The sequence below is a fragment of the Electrophorus electricus genome, chromosome 23 (genome assembly GCF_041902795.1).
Source record: "Electrophorus electricus isolate QZ-2024a chromosome 23, ASM4190279v1, whole genome shotgun sequence".
Classification (NCBI taxonomy): domain Eukaryota; kingdom Metazoa; phylum Chordata; class Actinopteri; order Gymnotiformes; family Gymnotidae; genus Electrophorus; species Electrophorus electricus.
Genome location: NC_137519.1, coordinates 5,202,431 through 5,224,406, shown reverse-complemented (window position 1 = coordinate 5,224,406; position 21,976 = coordinate 5,202,431). Strand labels below are relative to the sequence as shown.

General features: G+C 42.9%; 1 protein-coding gene across 1 annotated transcript; it reads left to right on the top strand.

Moving 5' to 3' along the window:
- The first annotated feature begins 316 nt into the window (after positions 1-316).
- On the top strand, positions 317-21,463 carry smc3 (structural maintenance of chromosomes 3). Its single transcript, XM_027015392.3, has 29 exons — positions 317-504; positions 1,425-1,500; positions 1,753-1,791; positions 2,139-2,206; positions 3,054-3,125; positions 3,533-3,612; positions 3,720-3,798; positions 4,144-4,261; positions 6,067-6,242; positions 7,052-7,132; positions 7,453-7,617; positions 8,942-9,063; positions 9,477-9,690; positions 10,641-10,744; positions 11,115-11,214; positions 11,808-11,968; positions 12,185-12,326; positions 12,721-12,871; positions 13,306-13,458; positions 14,763-14,914; positions 15,108-15,266; positions 16,974-17,081; positions 17,224-17,332; positions 17,765-18,012; positions 18,860-19,072; positions 19,157-19,348; positions 19,525-19,702; positions 20,441-20,547; positions 20,688-21,463. Exons 1-29 carry the CDS (start codon positions 490-492, stop codon positions 20,757-20,759), a joined length of 3,654 nt encoding a protein of 1,217 aa, XP_026871193.1. The 5' UTR covers positions 317-489; the 3' UTR covers positions 20,760-21,463.
- Positions 21,464-21,976: the final 513 nt, after the last annotated feature.

Genomic DNA, 21,976 nt, shown 5'->3' with positions numbered 1-21,976 from the left:
TGCACGTCGCAATTCTCTCTTACAGGTCCAGTAAAACATTCCTCTCATATTGGCGCCTAAGTTGGAGACAGTAAGGGATGCACCACCATTCTGAAATAGGGGTACAAATAAATAAAGAAATTGGAATAAATTTTGCCATCATCGAAAGGATATTTACTTTTTAAAAACCATCCATTAAAATATAATTTAGTATTTCTGTACGCTATAGTATTAGTAAGTTTAATATATTTCAAACTATAAAAACAATCGATCATAACACAGTTCCCCCAATTAATCAAGTAAGTTCGTCCACTGTGCCCCGCCCCCGTCGCCATTTTCCTTGTTATTTCTGTTTCGTGAAGGCTGGAAAAAGAAAAAATTTGTTTCATGCTAAGAATCTGCGCTTATTACTGTCCACGTGTTTCTATTTATACCCTTCTTCCCTTTGTGGAGGAGGAGGGTGTTTAACATTTTAGTGGATATTTGCAGAAAATAACTGCAAAAGCAAACATGTACATTAAACAGGTAGGTGAATGAGTTGCTAACAGTCGGAAGGCGCAGGTTTGTAGCTTAGCTAGCGTAACTGAACTGTTAGAGCTAAGCTTGCTGTCCTAGCTAAAGAGCAGGCTAACCGCTGACCTACACTTACCGCTGTGCTAGACTGGTCTGTTGTTCTTTTTGCTGAAATAAATCAGATTTAATGATCAACTGAAATAAAAAGGACCGAAACGAATGGTCGTGTCAAGTTGTAGGGGGGTGCAGGTCTGACGTTAGCCTAGCTAAGATGTTCAGAATGCTAAGATAGATAGCGTTAGCAATTTCTTTACATTTTGTCAGTTCCTGAGGTAAAATTAACGCACCCAGTGGGTGTAACATTGGAGATAATACGTCTAATTAGTTAATTTGTTGTATGTAACGTTAGGTGCAGTACGGCCTGTGTTCTGTTGTTTAATGTTTAATACATTGGCTAGCTAAGTGGTTAGCTTGCATATTTCTAGTTTGATTCGCCTGTTAGCCATCGCTAGCAAGCTAATCAATTGGTTCCGTCACGATACTAGCTAACTAGCTAGATAATTTACATGTTAGTTAACCCATAGTGATCAGCTGAGAGACCAGCCTGAAAAAGTAACATTACGCTTTACTTGAGAGCAGAGGTTCAAGTCGGGTAGCTGTATCTGAATTTGCGCTCTTTCTAACTCGGATATGATGGGTTACCTTATACGTCACAGTGCTGAAAGGCAGAGATCTATCAAGCTACGGCTGGTAGCATCATTAGCTGCCTGCCAAAGCTGACTAACGCCGACCCAACATGGTGTGCTCCACCATTGATATGTTGCTAGCTAGCTAAATACTGGTACATTTTTAGCTTATAAAGGTAAGCCTGTTAAACTTAAGGGAAATTCAAAAGTTACATTGCTAATACATGCCTAACAAATTATTACCAGGTCATTATCCAGGGTTTCCGCAGTTACAGAGACCAGACTGTGGTCGACCCCTTCAGCCCAAAACATAATGTTATTGGTGAGTCTAGCATGTCAGAGTTGTCAAATTCTCCAGTGTCTTGAGTATTGCAGTGCTTGTAAGTCACTGTATGTATTATGGAACTGAATACAGGACAAATAACTGCTTGTGTTTTTTATACATTGGAGACATAAGCTTTTTGATTACATATTTAATTACAGCTAGTTTTCTTTCTCTGAAGTCAAATGGACACACACAAAAAACATGCTGCAGTTTCTCATGGCTCACACTGTATAATGTCGTTTCTTGCAGTGGGAAGAAATGGATCCGGAAAAAGTAACTTCTTTTATGGTATGTGCTGTGAAGGTCTGCTTCTGTGGTGTCCTTAAGATGCCTGCTTCTCGCTCAGCAGAGCTGCAGAAGCGTATATTTACCTTATGCATTTATGTCATTATGTACCTTATGTCATTTATATATATACCATATGTCATTAATGTAAACACTTCTGGACTTTAATGGCCTTGGTTTTAAGTGTGGATCTTTACAACTGTTTTTGATTGAGTGTGGACAGGCTTATAACACAGAGAATAAAAGTGTAATAGAACACTGGATTGTAGATTGTGGTTTGTTGTTGTTGGAATTGGTTTGTTGTTTTCTCAGTGAGATGGGCCCTGACATGGTTTGTTTGGTGTTTGCAGCCATCCAGTTTGTGCTGAGTGATGAGTTCAGTCACCTGCGCCCAGAGCAGCGTCTGGCCTTGCTTCATGTGAGTGACAAATGCTGGCTCAGCATTTGAACGTGGTCTAAGGACATGTCTTTCATTTGCACCAGAAACTGTATATTTTTTGCAGGATTGTATTATATTTTTTAAAAACTTCAAAGTGAAATTATAACTTGCCCAAAGAGCAGTAAAACATTACCATGCATCTGAGTGGGTGATTGATGTAACATTGCTTTCCACTGCATGTGGAAAGCACACTCTGTTAGTGTCAGTAGGTGCTACTAGAATACCTGACTAATAATAATATTAGTAGTAGAATATAAGTAATACTATAATAGTAGTAAAAGGCAATATAGTTTGAGTCCTGACATGCTTTAATACTGTTTTTTGGAGGAAAGTGGGAAGTTATTTTGCAGCACATGATTTATTTTAAAACAAAACAAATTGCAGAATATGCAGATTTTTTTTATGTTTGACTATTACTTCAAAAGCTTGCAGGTTCATCCTCAAAAAAGGTGGCCACTGCCATCATACCGCAGAGCAAGATGCTTGACTTGGGTCCTTTTGTAGGGCTTTGGTTGGGGTTGTTTTTGGCCTGTGCTTTGTCTGCCCACTGTTGTCGTGTGACTGTAACACCAGCTTATCACAGTCATGCCTTTGTTCTCAAGTATGAATTATGCATTTACCCTCGGCACATGTGCCAATGCCCACTCCTATATATATAGAAGGAAATGCGTCACTTGCTGTCCCCAGCACAAAAACCTCCAACGAGGCATGTGTGCCCCAGAGGGTGCATGAGTTTTGTGTTGTAGTATTACCATTTTTACATTTCTTTTGTGGCCTGTCTTTGAAGAGTCTGGTTTGACGTAATGGGTCTCTCTTGCATCTGCAGGAAGGCACTGGTCCCCGAGTCATTTCGGCTTTTGTGGAAATCATATTCGACAACTCTGACAACAGGCTGCCGGTAAAAAAGCCCCTTACCAGTAATCTTGGTTGTGTAATGTGCCTAGCTGGGAGGTGGGAGTGTCAGTGTGTTGCTTCCAACATGTTAAATAACATTGTCATGAGTCTTAACAACCTAAGCACTAACTTTACACTAATATTGTATAAAATGTTTTGTTAAAAGAGCTTTTGAACAGTTATGTCCTCATTTAGCCCTCATTTTGGACCACAGAAATTGTATAAGGCTCTCAAGAATCTAGTTTCACATTGTTATACTCTAATACTTAAAACAAAACAAAGAGCTATTTTTAAGATGTGTATATTATGGCTTGAACTGTACTGGTGTTGGTAATGTAATATGGGTTGGTAAGACTGTACTGGTAGATAGATAAATAGAACCTCGGCAAAAAAGTTGTTAATTCTCATCAGATTGACAAAGAGGAGGTATCGCTGCGACGTGTCATTGGAGCAAAAAAAGACCAGTATTTCCTTGACAAGAAAATGGTGACGTAAGTACCTCCTTTTCCACTTATTTATATATTTATTCATGCCTAGGATGTGGAGAGAAAGATGGGACTGACTTGCAGAGTGTGTTGAATTCTTATGTGTGTTTCAGTAAGAATGATGTAATGAACTTGCTGGAGAGTGCAGGTTTCTCCCGCAGCAACCCATACTACATTGTAAAGCAGGGAAAGGTAAGGGAGCATCTCACAAACATTTGCTTAGTTTAAATCACACTGGCTGGCTAATAAGGCTTGATCTGTGAATTCACTTTTTGATTTTGTAACTGCTCAGGATAACCTGGTGTGGTATTTTGTTTTAAAGTTATAGATTTTCGTTACCAGTGGAAAATTTTATTATAATCTACATTGCAACGTCTGAATATTTCTGTTAACCACTATCAGTCTTCTCCAAGTTCTGCCTTATTTAGCAAGTGACTAACTTTGGGCCTTCAGTTATTTCCCCATCAAGTTACTGTATAGCTTATTGTGAGTGCTTTGGTCTCACTTGTGCATTTCTGTTTGTGTGCATGTGAACAGATCAACCAGATGGCGACGGCCCCAGACTCCCAGCGTCTGAAGCTCTTGAGGGAAGTGGCAGGCACCAGGGTTTACGATGAGCGCAAGGAGGAGAGCATCTCCCTTATGAAGGAGACAGGTCACAGCCCCACACCGCACATAGCCAACAGCACTGTTCACCATTAACCCTCATGAGTTCAATTTCATGTTCAAGTTTGGTTTATTTGTCACATACATAGTCATACACAGTATAACACGCAGTGAAATGGTTGAGTGCTTTGTCCAAACCGAGGAAAAAGAAAAACAGGTGCATAGAGAGAGGGGAAATTTTTTTTATATATATATACAAAAATATATTAACAATGTATTTACAATATATGTATATTATGTTTATATACACAATATACAATGTATATATTGTGTGTGTGTGTGTGTGTGTATATATATATATATATATATATAGAGAGAGAGAGAGAGAGAGAATGAGCTGCCTTTAATGTACTTCTAGGTGTCGAGCCCTTATTTACACGAGTGTTACTTGGTTACACTGTAACTGTTATGCAGAGTACAAGTTTTATGCTAGAATTTTCAAACAAGGCAAGCTGCTCTACAGTGTTTTTATACAACAGTTGGATCAGAGCTTTTCACACCAAACTAGTGCAATGCCGACGCATTGCTAAGTAATGACTAGGTTTACCCTTTAGTTGTTTTATTTTCGTATGCAAAATGGGAAATTAATAGAAAGGGTGACTATATATAAAAAGATAACAGAGGGCTGGCCTGCACATTTGGTCAGACTCTGAAGTTCGGTTATGACAGACCCACATCAAGATTCCAGATCTGCCATTATTTGAAAACTTTTAGGTCGACTGCTTTGACGGGCCACTAGCGAAGTGAACCGGGCTTTTTGATACAAATAAGGGTCCAAAACGTGCGTCCTTTTTATCTCACTGCACAATGAATGGAAGTGTAACAGATTAATGTATAAAAAACACGGTAACCCTAATAAATAATTACATTTTATTTTTGAATTGTTAATACATTTTATTTTTAGTTTGTTGTGTGTTCACTTATTTTCACTTTGTATTTCAAACTCAGTTTACTAGTAGTGCTGTACAAACCATATGCCTCTAGGCGACTGATAGGCAGGCAATTTTTACTACTGCAATGTTATTTATTGTGGAACTACTTTTTGGTGGAAGGAATTGCTAATAGTAAAGCATATTTTACTACATTTTGGACATCTTTTTATTTTGCTACTTACGTTTTTAGAACTGTTGTATAAACGCAATATAACACTCAAGGTCATGTTATTATCTTTGGCTCATGCCTTGCGACCAAATCAGAGCCATGATGTTATTCACGATAATGCCCTCCCTCTCGTGCTCTCTTGCTTAAACAGAACAGCCCTGCACTTAGATATTCAGTGCTTACTTGGACATTTTCCCCTCAAATACACTGTTATTACCGATCCAGCATGGAGAGTGCTGTGTGGTGTCTTTTTATTTAATTTTTTATTTTTTAATAACATAACATAGATATGCCCTGCTGTAGGAGTACAGTGTCAGCCTCTCTTGGTAAAATAAGATTTGTGAAGTGTTGTGTAGAACCCTCTGAGTAGCATGCAAGACTGAGACAGTGTGATGGGTGCTAGAACTGCTTCTAGAGTTCAACTCTAATTGGGTTTTGACCCCAAATCATGTATATCCTCCTCTACCAACGGCACCACTTCTCTTCATCCTTGTGTAGTAATCTCTGTAAATGAATGCAGTGACTTTGCAAAAAAAGGCATGTTATCTATTTCATTTCTATTCCCTCTTAAAATGTTATTTTCTGAATGTTAAGTGTCTTGAGTGGGTGCAGGTGTAGCTGTGTGTGGAAGCTTCTTTTGAATGAGGTGCTGCATATGGTGCCGCTCATTTGCTCTCTTCTGTGCGTTTTCAGAGGGGAAGAGAGAGAAGATTAATGAGCTGTTGAAATACATCGAGGAACGTCTGCACACACTGGAGGACGAGAAGGAGGAGCTTGCGCAGTACCAGAAATGGGACAAGATGAGGAGGGCCCTGGAGTACACCATCTACAATCAGGAGCTCAACGAGACGCGCGCCAAACTCGATGAGGTACGCACACGGCAACGCGCTCTCCCACCCCACCCCCTCCAAGGTTTCATGCGAGAGATAAGATGGCTTTCCATGTAAGTAAGATGTTCGTACTCAAACTTGTTCTGAACGTGAAGTTTCTGCACTAGCAGGGTCATTGAACTTGATCCCCATGCTGGTGTCCCTGTGGAGGTGTCCCTCAGTAGCACAGCCTGAAATGTAGTCGATTTAACAGAATAAGCTAACGACTATACGCTAACATTACCCTTTCCATATAACTGAAGCACTTATAATGCTAGTTATACTAAGCCACTTCAGTTAATGTTTCAGAATTTATTTAACATGTTGTACCTTGTCAATACATATAATTATATTCATTGGCTAGCTGCATAAAACTGGTTAACAATAGTATAAAGTGCAGCCTGGAAACATATTTTGTGTGGCATAAGATTGTCAATCCTTACAGGTACTTAGCACGATAACTTTATTTCTCCCTGAAATATAGAGCTGTGGTCAATGTAATAACCAGATGATAATGAAGTTGTACTTCAGGGTTATACATTCTTTAAAAATGCAGCCTTTCATTTACAAGGCACATTAAGCGGATTAAAGTATTATTTGTCCAGTAATACATATGAATATTCATTACTCATACTGCATATGAATTGTCTTTTTTTTTTTTTTTTTTTGCTGCTTTAATATTTATACATACATACACACACACCATGTAAAACCAGGGCATGGAGATGGTGCTGTTTCAGATCTTCAGTGTTATGACAAATACACAACAATATAATATTCGTTAATAGCTACTGAATTGTCTCTACTAGCTGTCTACTAAGAGAGAGACATGTGGAGACAAATCAAGGCAGCTAAGAGACGCTCAGCAGGATGCCAGAGACAAAGTGGAGGTAAGGCCCGTATTGAATGTTCAGCTTCACCTGAGCACTTCGCACTTCCTGCTCATCATTTAGAGGAGTTCATGTGCGTCGTGCCAGCATCGTAGTCTTTAGTCTGGCAGGTAACTGTCGTGTTTGCAGTCTCCTCTGAACTTTTAAGTATAGCTTCAAGCAGGAACAGTCATTAGAATTGTATAGGTTTTGCTGAGGACAGGTTGTGTAACCCCAGATCCCCAACACCCCTCTGCCCTCCCTGATACCTTCATCTCAATTTGTCTCTCTGTGTCTCTCTCTCTCTCTCTCTCTCTCTCTCTCTCTCTCTCTCTCTCTAGGAGACGGAGCGTGTAGTGCGGGAGCTGAAGGCTCGGATCTCTGCGATGAAGGAGGAGAAGGAGCAGCTGAGTGCTGAGCGGCAGGAGCAGATCAAACAGAGAACTAAACTGGAGCTCAAAGCCAAAGACCTGCAGGACGAACTGGCAGGCAACAGCGAACAGAGGGTCAGCGCACACACATGGTGCACCTGCACATGTTCATGTGCATTATTATGATACATAGCAGAATGCATTTTACTCTGCAGTTACACCATATCTGCATCTCAGGATGTGTTGTACTCTGCAGCCTAGCTAAATAAATAAACACCTACCCAAAAAGGTTATACCCATCCACATCTCCAGCTCCATAACTTCTGTTTGTACATTACGTATTGAAGAGACTTACTGTGGATAAACCAGCTGTCACCAGTGTTATATAAAGCCTAGTAAGGTGGCCAATATCAGAAAAGGCATTGGCTGGCTACTGCTACCATTTTACAGACGTGCATGAGCATGGCTTAAAAAATTAACCAGCTCCTCTCTTCACGAGTCATTTTATGAGTCACTATGAGCTCACAAGTGTTTGTCAGCTGACCAGAAATAAGTACATGTTCATAGTTATATATTACGTTTGGGAAAATATTTGCAGTTGTGCCTTTTAACCTGTCGGTTTGAACATAACAGCCACCTTCTGACAAATCACATTTGGAGATTCAGTAACAATATCCAAGATGATTTGAAATCTTTTTACAAGCTGAAAGACTGGCAACCCACAAAATGCCATTATAGTGCATAATTTGATGCATGTATAAAGTCTTCTGTGGTGTTGTATTTTTTGATTGGTTTGTAAGCATATGTATTATGTACAGTGTTGCCAGTAAGACCAGGCACTTGTTCACTGCTAGTGTACTATATGTCTTTGTCTTTGCTGTAATGTATGTGCTTGTTGCACATTTGTTGGGCTGGGAAGAATCTGTGGCATAAAGTGCATTGTCTCTGGGGCGTGCTGGCAGGCAGCACTGAACAGAGGGACAACAGTGTCTCCGCCTGCGTCACAGACTACACACACACACACACACACACACACACACACACACACACACATTCTCACTGCATTGGGCTATGGTCCAGACACACAGCTTGAGTCTCTGCCTGTATGTGTGAAATACACACACTGGTCAAGCCTTCCTTATCTCATCCTGACTCAGTGCAGGATTAGCCCCACGTGTGTGTGTGTGTGTGTGAGGGGGGTGATGGGGTGAATAAAGTGCGTCATTTGCCCTTGTTTTCTACTGATCGTGATTCCAGTTTGACTCTGAGAGAGATCCTCACTCTCCATGGCACATGCGCTTAAAGCTAGTGCACACATGGCTCTGTGTTTGATGCTATTTAGGTCACTCTTCAAAAGCTAACACTTCTTTAAACTCACTTTGAAATTTTGAATGAAAAGTTCTTTCTCTCTCTCTCTCTCTCTCTCTCTCTCTCTCCACCCCCCCCCCCCCCCCCCCAGAAACGGCTACTGAAAGAGAGACAAAAACTATTGGAAAAGATTGAGGAGAAGCAGAAAGAGCTGCAGGAGACAGAACCAAAATTCAACACAGTGAAGGAGAAGGAGGAGAGAGGCATTGCCAGGTGACACCCAGTCTGCCTACACTGACTTCCACTTATAGTCATCAAAGAAATGTGCACCCTGATGCTGAGAAAATCAAATGGGTTGTATTGAGTACTTTAACAATAACTGAGTAATAATAACTTTAATGGCTGTTCTCTAAACATACAATTATTGCATATAAGCCTCCTTGTTTAAAACACAAACTAATTCTGAATGTAGAACTTTTCAAGCTCTTATGTCAGTTAAAAGCCCCTCCATGTACCTGTATTTCAGTTAGAAAACTTCTGCCTGTAAATGAAAAAGCCAGCTGCTCTCTGTGCAAACACAAGGGTGGGTCTAAATACAAATCCACCGATCAGAGGAGGACTGAATGGCCTGGGAGTCACACTGATCGCTCTTTCTTGTCTTGCATGTCCTGCCGTATGGCTCCCAGACTGGCCCAGGCCACCCAGGAACGGACAGACCTGTACGCCAAGCAGGGTCGTGGCAGCCAGTTCACCTCCAAGGAGGAGAGGGACAAGTGGATCAAGAAGGAGCTAAAGTCCCTGGACCAGGCCATCAACGACAAGAAACGTCAGATCGCTGCCATCCACAAAGACTTGGAGGACACGGAGGCCAACAAGGAGAGGAACCTGGAGCAGTATAATGTACGAAGCCGGACACGCTGGGGTGTGGGTGGTGGGGTGTTCTCTGTGGGGGAGAGGCCACTGGGATCCTGAAACACCATCAATGATTTGAAATGTGTAGAGCCCAGTATCTACAGTGGGTATAAAACATCTCTGAGTCAGAGTGCTGATGTGTTACTAGCTGTTCCTGACCACAAGGACCACTGCTGACTGGCTTTTATATGGCTGGTGGACTATTTTCAACACCGCAGAGATGCTGACATGGTGGTGGGTGTTGTGTTGGTGAGAGTGGCTCAGACACAGCAGGATTTGCTGGAGCTGGTGGATGTGTTGGTCTCGCCTGACTGTTCTGCCACCCATAAATATCCACCCAGCAGTGAGCCTGAGCTCTAATGAAGAGTTGAGGTTGGCCACCATTAATAATGCATGGAAACATACAGGGTGTAGTTTCCGAAGTGTTTCTAATAAAGTGTGTGGTATGGGTAGAGCAGAACTCCTTACTCCAGCACACATCATCATATGTGAATTGGCCAGAGAGCTTGGCTGAGAGTCCAGGGGATTTATCAAACAAACGTGAATGTCTTATTAAATTTGTTCAAAGTAATTTGCTCACTGTTTGCTCCCAGCTGAAGGCTTTGTGCTCTTGAGGGGAAAATTGGACACTTAATCCCCACTTTCCTCTATAGGCACTTCAATTGGACTGAATGCTACAGGAAACGTTAATTTGGACTTGTTGCATTTGGGAAAGTCTGCTTTGAACACAAGTACGATGTATGAATGATGGTTCCATGACATTGATGCTGTATAAGGAGTGAGGAGTGCACTAATGTCAGGGTTATCACATTTCTTCTGCCTTCTATTTCAGTTATTCAGATAAACAACAGTATTTGACCTCACAAACCTCCTATCTTTGAGTTGAAGAATTCCGCCCCACCCATCAAGCTGGATTACTGTGTTTTGCTTTGCTGCAGAAATTAGACCAGGACCTGAACGAGGTGAAGACACGTGTGGAGGAGCTGGATAAGAAATATTATGAGGTGAAGAACCGGAAGGACGAGCTCCAGAGTGAAAGAAAGTAAGTGCCACCGCACTGCATCACCCCAGTCTTTCCTCCACCCTCCGCCCGGTGCTGTTCCCAATCCCATTGTCCACTGATCCCCTGTCCCTCATATTCCAACTATCTCCATTCTGTCTGTCTTGCTCTATTGTGCTTCTCTCTCTCTCTTTTTTTTTTTTTTTTTCTTTTTCTCCCCTTTCTTGCTCCTCATGTGCTTTTCCCTGTTGAGGTGCTGTTAACAAGTCTCAAGGTGCAGACTGCCACTGTATACGAAGGCTTCAATGTATGCTTTAGCATGAGGCCCCAGTGCAGAGCCTGAGGCTTGTCTAGAGTCAAACCCAGGCGTGGTGTCCCTAAGCTGGTCTGAAGGGTGTGTCTGCTCCTACAGCTATCTGTGGCGGGAGGAGAATGCAGAGCAGCAGGCCCTAGCAGCCAAGAGAGAGGACCTGGAGAAGAAACAACAGTTACTGCGTGCAGCTACTGGAAAGGTTACACACACCCACACCCATATACGTACCCATGCTTCTGTGTTTCATAAACAGGTGCCTCCATGGTTGTCACTTATGTAATCTCCACTAGTATGTCAGTGCAGTCTGATCCCTGGTACAGTCCAGGAGCTCTCAGCAATACAGGGAGTATTCTCCTCTCTATTCAAGCACACTTGATTCTTCAGTTAATAACAAGAAGTACTTCATGCATGACAGAGCTGTGAAGTATCAGTGGCAAGGTGGATTATGGCTCCACTTCAGGGCTCAGGAGACAGCTGGAAGGACTGTTCTTTCCCTGCTGATCAGCCATGCATATCTGCTATGTTACAGCCTCCAAAAAGAGCAGGCACTGCTCAGCTTCTAACACTCTTAAATCATTATCATTTGAATGGCTAATTGGGTATTAAAGTAATGATTTAAAGGCATTGTCAGAGAACTCTGCCTGTTCGTAGTTGCCGTGAGTGTGTAATCACAGACATCCAGACACTGGGAAATTGCAGATGTAGTCCAGGCACTCTGCATATAGGGGTCACAGCATATTCCAGAAATGGCACCATTACTATTTCCGATTTGTGTGTGGTTTGCGTTCATAGGCCATCCTGAATGGTATCGACAGCATTAACAAGGTGCTGGAGCACTTCCGCCGCAAAGGTATCAACCAGCACGTCATCAATGGTTACCACGGCATCGTCATGAACAACTTTGAGTGTGAGCCCGCCTTCTACACCTGCGTAGAGGTGACCGCTGGAACCAGGTGGCTACCCTTATTGGCCATTTTATCAAAAACTCAGTGTGTTCAAATGAAAGCTTGATGGTGTTTCTTAGGATAATAGCCAATAGTAGTAGCAAAGGGTGACCTAGTTTCAGTCAGAAGTTAGACTCTTCAGATCCTTTGTTTACCTGGTAATGATGTTTAATGTTTCCACCGTATTGGTAGCTGCTAACTGCATTGTGTGTTTGCGTGTGTCAGGTTGTTTTACCATATAGTAGAGACTGATGAGGTAAGCACTAAGATTCTGATGGAGTTCAATAAGATGAACCTGCCTGGAGAGGTCACCTTCCTGCCGCTCAGCAAACTGGATGTCAGAGACACTGCATACCCTGAGACCAACGTAAGCATGATATGTGGATTACTGTTTCCTCTGTCTTTACAAGTATGTGTGTTTCCCTTTTTTAGGCATCAAATCATAAGGGTGAATTCTAATTTGGTTACCTTGTTGCATAAATAACGACTTTGGAAATCACCATATCATCATCAGCGCTACCTGAGCTCCTGACCAGTATTTCACATCCCTGTGATGACGTGCTAATTGCAGCACTAGACAGCAGAATGAGCTTTGGCTCTACTTAGAACTGCATTACCAGTAATCATGACCATTTTAAACTCCAGGCTTTATTAACTTGGGACTGTTATTGACCAAATCTCACGCTTGCAAGTCTTATAAAGTGTCTTAATACAGTCTTAATTTTTTTTTCTTTCTGCATCTCCCCCCCCCATTTCCCTAGGATGCCATCCCAATGATCAGCAAACTGCGCTATAGCCCAAATTTTGATAAGGCTTTCAAACATGTGTTTGGAAAGACCCTTATCTGCCGCAGTATGGAGGTCTCCACCCAGCTGGCCAGAGCCTTCACTATGGACTGTATCACTCTGGAGGGTGCGACATCCGCACCTCTACATCCAGCATACCACTCTCCTAGAGTCTCTAGCTATTTTACAGTTTTGCCTTTGACTGTGGATTGCTACAGCATTGGACTCATCAGTAACACAAACTGCTTGTCATCATTAGCTGTTTGTCTCTGTGGCTTTTAATACATTTTTAGAAAATTTGCAGTTCTGGACAGTCTTGTTCTGTTCATTAAAATGATAGTCCAGATATTAAATCCTCGGGCGGTCAGATTAGCTGTCATCTGTGAGTGGCTTTTCTTCTATTTGTTCTATAAAGAAAAGAAATTAAACTGATGGTATTCCTGTGAATGGGTGTTTTGTCCCATGATTGGGGGGGGGGATGTTTCTTACCATACTATTACTATAATCTCTCAGTATTTGTGGTTGTCTCTAATGCGCACGTGTGCATGTACGTGTGTGTAGGTGACCAAGTGAGCCACCGCGGTGCTCTGACGGGTGGTTACTACGACACCCGCAAATCTCGCCTGGAACTGCAGAAGGACATGCGTAAGGCGGAGGAGGAGCTCACCGAACTGGAGGCCAAACTCAATGAGAACCTGCGCAGGAATATTGAACATATCCTTCCCATCAGGTCTGTCATGGTAGCGTTGCAGGTCATAAGCCAAGGGTCTCCATCATTGTTCCCATATGTTCTCTCTCTCTCTCTCTCTCTCTCTCTCTCTCTCTCTCTCTCTCTCTCTCTCTCTCTCTCTCTCTCTCTCTCTCTCTCTCTCTCTCTCTCTCTCTCTCTCTCTCTCTCTCTCTCTCTCTCTCTCTCTCTCTCTCTCTCTCTCTCTCTCTCTCTCGTGTGTGTGTGTGTGTGATGAGGTTTCCAGATCATAGATACTCTTGCATCATTTGTGTATGACTACTTGTCTGTGCCAAGGTTACTGAAAAGCCGGAAGGGAAGTAAGCCGAGATCTCCTGAAGTTGTGGGGGTGTTCATCTGGTCAGCAGTGTTCTGCTAGTATGAGTGAAGTCTCTCAGCCCCAAAGCTGATTAATTGGACACAGGCCTGTAGAGGGCAGTTGCATGACTCATGTTAATAATGGAATGCTAAGGTGTGTGTGTGGGTGGCTAGTTAAAATCCTTGGGTGTGTAGATATGAAGGTTGGGGATGAAGTTATGATTATGTTTGTGTGTGTTTGTGTTTGTGTGGGTGAGAGCGCTTTGTAAGCATATGGACTTTGAAGGACAAGCTGGTGAAAGAGGGATGTGGGTATATAGGTGGGAAATATCTTTGGGCTTCAGGAAAGAAACTGCATACACAAGTGTGCACACACATGTATGTGTATAAATCTGTATGAACACCAAGGGGTAGAAGTAGAGGGAGTGTGTGTTTGCGTGGGCTGGTGGGTGGGTGGACAGAGCAGCTGATGACATGGTGCACTCCTAGGCTGAAGTGGTGAGTCACACGCAGGAGTGTGTGTGCTTTAACCTCCTGTGTTCATGCTCCAGCCGTCACTCTCAATTGCACCCCTCCCACGGGGGCTTTGTCTGTGCTATTCTTAGAGAGCCATTCCAGAAGCCACACAGTGACACAACCCTGCAGACGGAAGCATGGTCGGGCACAGAGACAGTGCGGCTATATTTAGGTCCCATCTGAAGAAGCTCCAGGAAGAAACTTTGGCACCTTGGCCTGTTAATAGGTGCAAGTAATGCACTGAGAGGAAAAAAATACAATTTTTGTGTGTGTGTGTGTGTGTGTGTGTGTGTGTGTGTGTAATATATATATGAGAGAGAGATACTATTGAGGTGCTAATCTGGCTGTTGGTGTGAATTTATGCAGCTGTTAAGGTGCGTGGAAATGTGAAGTGGGTTTTTATCGTGTTACTGTCGTGGGCATGTGCTTACGGTCGATTGCCTTAACAGTTCGTCACGAATTAATAATGAGATTGATCAGCTGATGAACCAGATGCAGCAGATTGAGACGCAGCAGAGGAAGTTTAAGGCTTCCAGAGACAGCATCCTGTCAGAGATGAAGATGCTGAAAGAGAAGAGACAGCAGTCTGAGAAGACCTTTATGCCAAAGGTAGTGCAACACACACAGATACATTGAGGACATAACCTTCATGCCAAAGATAGCACATACATTTATTTTTATGCATTTATCTTGTAAGTATGTGCAAAAACATGCAAAGAGGAAAAACTTGGTGTAATTTCCTTCACCCCTCGTCTCTATACCACATATCTTGCTTTCCCCCATTCTTTCTTCTCTCTCCCAGCAACGCAGTCTGCAGAGTCTGGAGGCGAGCCTTCATGCGATGGAGAGTACGCGGGAGTCTCTGAAAGCTGAGCTTGGCACGGACCTGCTGTCTCAGCTCAGCCTGGAGGACCAGCGTCGTGTCGATGACCTCAATGATGAGATCAGACAGCTTCAGCAGGTACACATTTACCTACTCTACAGCTAGCTCAACCCACCCTTTGTTCCTCTACGACCACGTTTATCCATCTACAATTAGCTACTCCCTCCCTAATTCAGCTACAGTAGTTCCCATTCAAGGTGTGGCCATTTTTTTAAAGTCCCAGTGATGAGACCAGAGCAGCTGCAGCAGGTCTACACACTGTGCCAAACCAAGTTACCCTCTCATAAATAAATAAGGTTACTTACTTTCATTGACCCCTCTATATTATGCTGAAGCCATTTGACTGTCAGCTGCTCGTGCATGCTCATGGAGTGTATGAGGTTGCTGGGCCAATCGTAGACAAGAAGATCAAGCAGATGTAAGGATTATGGGACTGGCAGTGAAATTGATCAGGTGTTACTGCAACCAAAAGCCTCTGTGTGCCCAGTGTATGGGGGTGTTTTTGTTGTATAGTGTGTGTAATCATGATCTCTTACTCCTGAAAGAGAGAGAGAGGCATCTCCCCACCACCATCACGTCATTTCTATAAAAGTCTTTGCTTTTTAATTAAATAAAGACTTTGTAATGACCTGCATACATTAAGGAGATCCTACAGAAGCCACTTGACATTGATTTCCCTAATTTCCTTTGCCCACAATCCAAACAAAGACTGTAAATCAGTCCAAGTGTCACTGCTGGCTCAAACCCTATTTCAGTGCCTACAGGCTGTTAAAGGACATATTCAACCCCAAAAATACAAACGTGGCTCACAGTAAATGGAAGCTAAAGACGGCTAGTTAAATGTGGTTACATCAGCAGAACATTAACCCATACCTACAAACATCATTAGTCCCATTTAGTGTGGCTTTCTTATGCATTAACAATAATTTAATGGTATCACTGATGTCTTCATTTGTGTTTTTCATTATTATACCATTACTTGTTGAAAAGGCACTTTGATCTTTGATGGCTTTTGCCTCTTGGTTTTCTCAATAATCTGCTTCTGATTTTTATTGCTATTGTTTGGGTGCTTTTTTTTTCTCACATGTGATGCAGTTTATCCTTCTTCCTGGATTGCATAGGTTTCTGATACCCTTTAAACATAATATAAGAAATAAGAACTGCTTCTGGTGTGTGTTTGGGACCCAGCAGTGGAGTCAAAGGTCTTGTATGACAGTTATGCGGTAGGCAAGGATGGGAAGAAAATAAGTTAAATCTTTAATGCTTCAGTTTTGTTTTATGAAATGTTATTCTCTCTGCCATTTAATGTCATATGTGAAGGAGTCTTTAGGGCACAACCTTTTCATGATTTAAGGTAAACACAGCCTTTAAATTTCTGCCATTTTATGTCCATAATATTCTCTACCTGAAGCACAGATTTAATAAAGCCAAGTAAAATACTCACACACCACACAGCATGCGAGTTTCTCTTTTGGATGAGAGTGTACCAGTTTGACAGGATATCTCTTAATGTAAGCAAGGTAATTCATCCAATCATCTGCAAGCTACTTTCTGTGAGCTGCTGCATTGTGCAAATGGTGCTAGGTCTTTCAGTGTCATAAATACTGGGTTCATTTATATTTCTGCACTGTGCTCAAATAAACATGCCCCCCACCCAAGACACACAAACATTCATGTTCGCACAAACCTTTGACATTCCTACAGCTAAACCTTGCTGAAAATGTCAGCACATCCAAGATTGTCCTTGAATTATCCTTCTAATGATCCTTTTTTATATTGTCATAGGACAACAGGCAGCTTCTGAATGAAAGAATTAAATTGGAGGGCATTATGACCAGAGTGGAGACGTACCTTAACGAGAATCTGCGTAAGCGCCTTGACCAGGTGGAACAGGTGGGTTTCAGCAGGTCTGGCCGGCTGCCTGCACTAAAGCAGGTGCCGTTCTCCTCCCGCACCCGTGAGCCGCCAGCATCCTGCTCCAACGCAGGAGCCCTGCTGCTCCATTACTAACATCCTGCTGCGATCATGGTTTCAGGAGCTGAACGAGCTTCGGGAGACTGAGGGGGGGACGGTCCTCACAGCCACCACCTCAGAACTTGACGGCATCAACAAGCGCATTAAAGACACCATGGCCCGCTCTGAGGGTGAGTATAGGGAGAATTAACCAGCCAGTGCCGAATTTAACAGTACATTTAGTGGGATGTAGTGCAGAATCCAGGCATCACACAGTTCAATGCTGTCTGAACACTGTGGACATACAGCTGTGCATATTAAGTAATTTTTTTTCTTGTGCTTCACAGGTTCACTTACGTTAGCGTTTCTCCTCCGATGGTCTACATTTTTGGTCCAACCCTGTTATCAGTAAACCTGTAGCTGGCGTTTAGCTCCTAGTAAACCTGTAGCTAGTAAACCACAGCTGGTGTGTTGGGATCCCAGATAGAAAAAAAAATGTGGAGCAGCTGATGGGCCCTCAGGACCACATTTATCATCTGAGGGGCTGTAAAAATTGTCTAATAGGGCTTCTTTTACAGTGGCTGAATATAATTTTTAATGTTGCTCTCTCCTGAACCGCCCAGATCTGGACGTGCTGATCGACAAGACGGAGGTGGAGATCAAAGACCATATCAAGAGTATGGAGCGCTGGAAGAACATCGAGAAGGAGCAGAACGAGGCCATCAACCACGACACCAAGGAGCTGGAGAAGATGACCAACCGGCAGGGCATGCTGCTGAAGAAGAAGGAGGAGTGCATGAAGAAGATCCGTGAGCTGGGCTCCCTGCCACAGGAAGCCTTCGAGAAGTACCAGACACTCACGCTCAAACAGGCACGGCGCCCTCCCCACCTGCATCTTCTTTCTGTTGTATTGTTCTCCTCTCTGTCTCCTTTTCTTCACGTCTTATCATGTCTGTTTTCTTTCAGCAGTCATCTCCTACTCTTCCCTTCACTCACCCCCCCCCCCCACTCTTCTGTTGTCACTCCATCCTGTATAGTTATGTTTATGCCTCATCGTTCCCGTCTTCGTTCTGGTCTCAGCTCTCTCACCCGTTGCCCCCGTTACCTCATTTGTTGCCTTTTTACTTCATTCCATCTCACTGCATCCCCCCCTTCTCTCTCACTCTCTCTCTCGTTCCCCCCTGCTCGGCTGCTGTCGGGTTCCTCCTACACAGAGGTGACTCAGACCTTCATTATCCCCCTTCTCCCTCTCCATTACACTAATTCCTCCATGGGTGGTGAGGGGGATGAGGGGGGGTGTTGGGAGTCACGTCATTTTCATCCATGCAGCCTGAAATATATCTTTGGGGAGTTTTTACCCATGAACGTATGTTGAAACGCTGTTTTTGAGAGATTACCATGTCTTTAACTGGAGCCTCATCATTCAGCATTTGAATGGATGAAAAAGACCCCTTGTTCTACTGCAGAGATGAAGGTTTCAGTTTACTATCAGATGAAGCAGATCAGTTAGGTGGTTTTCATTTCCTCCAGTGGTGAAAATTCACCTGCCAGTTGTGATTACAAATCCCAATATGGAATTTAAATTCAAAACACATGAAAGAAGTTGTTTGTTTGTTTGTTTGGTTTTTTTTGTAAAATGGTGTCTTGTGCAAAGTCTAGCCAGCCTGTTTGCGTGTGTGTGTATGTGCTCACACATTTCTGTGTGTTTCCCTATGCAGCTCTTCCGTAAACTGGAGCAGTGTAACACCGAGCTGAAGAAGTACAGCCATGTGAATAAGAAGGCTCTCGACCAGTTTGTGAACTTCTCTGAACAAAAGGAGAAGCTGATTAAGAGACAGGACGAGCTGGACAGGGGCTACAAATCCATCATGGAGCTTATGAATGTCCTGGAGCTGCGCAAATATGAAGCCATCCAGCTCACCTTCAAACAGGTACATACATGCACCCCACTCGCCAACAGATGGGTACATGCGCCCAACCCTCCAACAGATGGGTACGTTTTGTTTTGTTTACAGGTGTCCAAGAACTTCAGTGAGGTGTTCCAGAAGTTGGTGCCAGGTGGGAAGGCCACTCTGGTGATGAAGAAAGGAGATGCTGAAGGGGGACAGTCCCAGGACGAGGGAGAGGGCGGGACTGACAGTGAGAGAGGCTCCGCCTCCCAGAGCAGCGTGCCCAGTGTCGACCAGTTCACAGGAGTCGGCATCCGGGTAAGGGACTGTGTGAATTGTCTACAGTAATAGAATAAACACTTCAGTGACAGCACGGGGTTTACTAGTAATATGAACACGTGTTTACAGTAAATATTCTCAGCTGCATTGCCCAAGATTTCTGAGAGGAGAATTGTCACTGAGTGTGTGTGTGTACGTGTGTACTTGGGCATCAGGTGTCCTTCACAGGTAAGCAGGGTGAGATGAGGGAGATGCAGCAGCTCTCTGGAGGACAGAAATCTCTGGTGGCACTGGCGCTCATCTTCGCCATCCAGAAGTGCGACCCCGCCCCCTTCTACCTCTTTGATGAGATTGACCAGGCCCTGGATGCCCAGCACAGGAAGGCCGTGTCAGGTGAGGCTCTTGCTGGACTCCGGGAGGCAGACCATGGTTTTGTTCCATTTTAGCCCCGAACACAGCTGGACGTGGGAGCCAGTAATTACACTGTGCAGATCCTTTCCCTCGGCTGGGCCAGGAACTGGACTGAGTTGAGAGTCTCTGGCATAAATGACAGCTGCATTGGAAAATGTCAGCATTACTAGTCATTAATGACAAACATTAGTAGGCAGTTAGCATTACGCAGGTGAGTTCACGTTCATGTATGCTTGCTGGCTTGCATTCTCTTAGTTGTGACTGTGCATTTGGAAAAAGTGTTGAGCAGTTCTCTCACCGGACTCAAATTGTACAATTCAAAACCACATAGAAAGGCGGCATTATAAGAGGAATCCCGGTGCTGTTTAAATGCTTGTATGGATTTAGGAAGTTTTTTCCCAGGGTTTTCACACTTCATGTCATAGCCCTACAGTTGCAGGATGCCCCAGTTCTATCAGGGAACTGCAAGGACAGTAGTTTAACTGATATTGTTACAGTGGGAACCATGTTGACATGAATATGCAAATGTAAAATCTTATTTGTGGTTTTCATAAATTCCTGTGCCCACTCCCTCTGCCATTTTAAAGATACGCATCCTGTCTGGACGCATGGGCTCACCGATGATCAGTTACAGACTTGAATAATATCTTGCTTAAGCAGACTTGAATAATCTCTTGCTTAAACTGTAGTTAGACATAGGGTTTATTTGTTTGTTTGTAGACATGATTGTGGAGCTGGCTGGGCATGCTCAGTTCATCACGACCACATTCAGGCCAGAGCTACTGGAGTCGGCTGACAAATTCTACGGAGTGAAGTTCAGAAATAAGGTAACCCATGTTAAAATGAACTTTTGTTGTCATCGAAGATCTGCTGCTTAAGTAGCCTGAACTTCCAAACTTTGGTAGGCCAGAAGTTGCCTTCTCTCCCACTTATTAATCCCTCTAACTGTGTCTGTCTGTGTGTTAAGGTGAGTCACATCGATGTGATCTCGGCAGAGCAGGCGAAGGACTTTGTGGAGGACGACACCACTCATGGCTAAATCCTTTGGGGGGGAAGACACCCCTCATGGCCCACTTGTCATTCTGCCCAGTTCCTTTGAGTGAAACATGTAACACATTTTTCTAGTGTCCTTTTAAGCAGGTGAGGAGGGGTTTTTTGTACATTGTCATGTTTGAGGAAAAACACTGAAGAATGAGCATGTTTCTCTTTTTAATAATTCTGTCAAAATGTGATGTGCTTACTTCAGACACATTTCAGTTATAAAGGCACCCTTTCAGCTAATCACTCACAGTTGTGGGTGGGTTGTTTTGTGTTTTTTAATTGTCAACACCAATGGAGGTCACATTTAGGATTTTAGATGGCATTAGTGTTTGACTGAATGGCCATTGTGACTCCTGTTCAGAGTCAGTTTCAGCCTTGTGATGGTTTGGATCTTTTTGTTCAAGTCCCACAGGGGAGGCTGAGCACTGCCCCTCCTCTGGTACAGCTGTCCCTGTAAACATATGGAGGAAAAAAAAACCGGTGTTGAAAATGTGTTTCAACATAACTCAACTCAATTTTTTAAGATCTCATTTTGTAGTTTCCCTGATGCAATTAGAATGTTTTCTCCTTATGTTTTTTTACGTTCTTTTGGCTGTTTTAGATTATTTCAAAGTAGTCTATTTTACATAATCATCTGATTGAATGTGTTTTTCTCACCTGCTATTCTAAAATAAAAATAAAAATGCCCAACTATGTTTAGAAGGTAGTGTTTTTGTAGTTTGTTACCGAACCACTGGGTGGCGCTGTCTGGAAATAAAGCGGTCTGGAAATAAATACCGAAAAAGGTCTTCAAGTACAAGTCAGTCCTACTGTGCTGGATTCTTTGGCGGTCTGGCACCATTGTACAAATGTGCTTAGGATTATGAAGCTGTACTTGCTCATAGACGCATTTGTATCATTATTAAAATGTAATAAATGGCAATGACATCTCTAATAGTCTGCAAGTAAAGGTAAAATAGTTTGGTTTCCACAGATGAATCACAGGATTTAAAAGAACATTTAATAAAAATAGTTTTAAAAGGTCACTAATCCTTGTGCTGGATTTGGTTGATAGCCAAACAAGTCACTTCTGAACAGCAATACTGATAAACCATAATAAATGCAAAACTTTATTAAACTCCTATTTTTGGGACCAGATAGTACCTGATGTATTACAAACCCTGATCTAGTACCTGATTCCTGTTTTGGTTTGTGAGATGCTCACTGAATATTGTC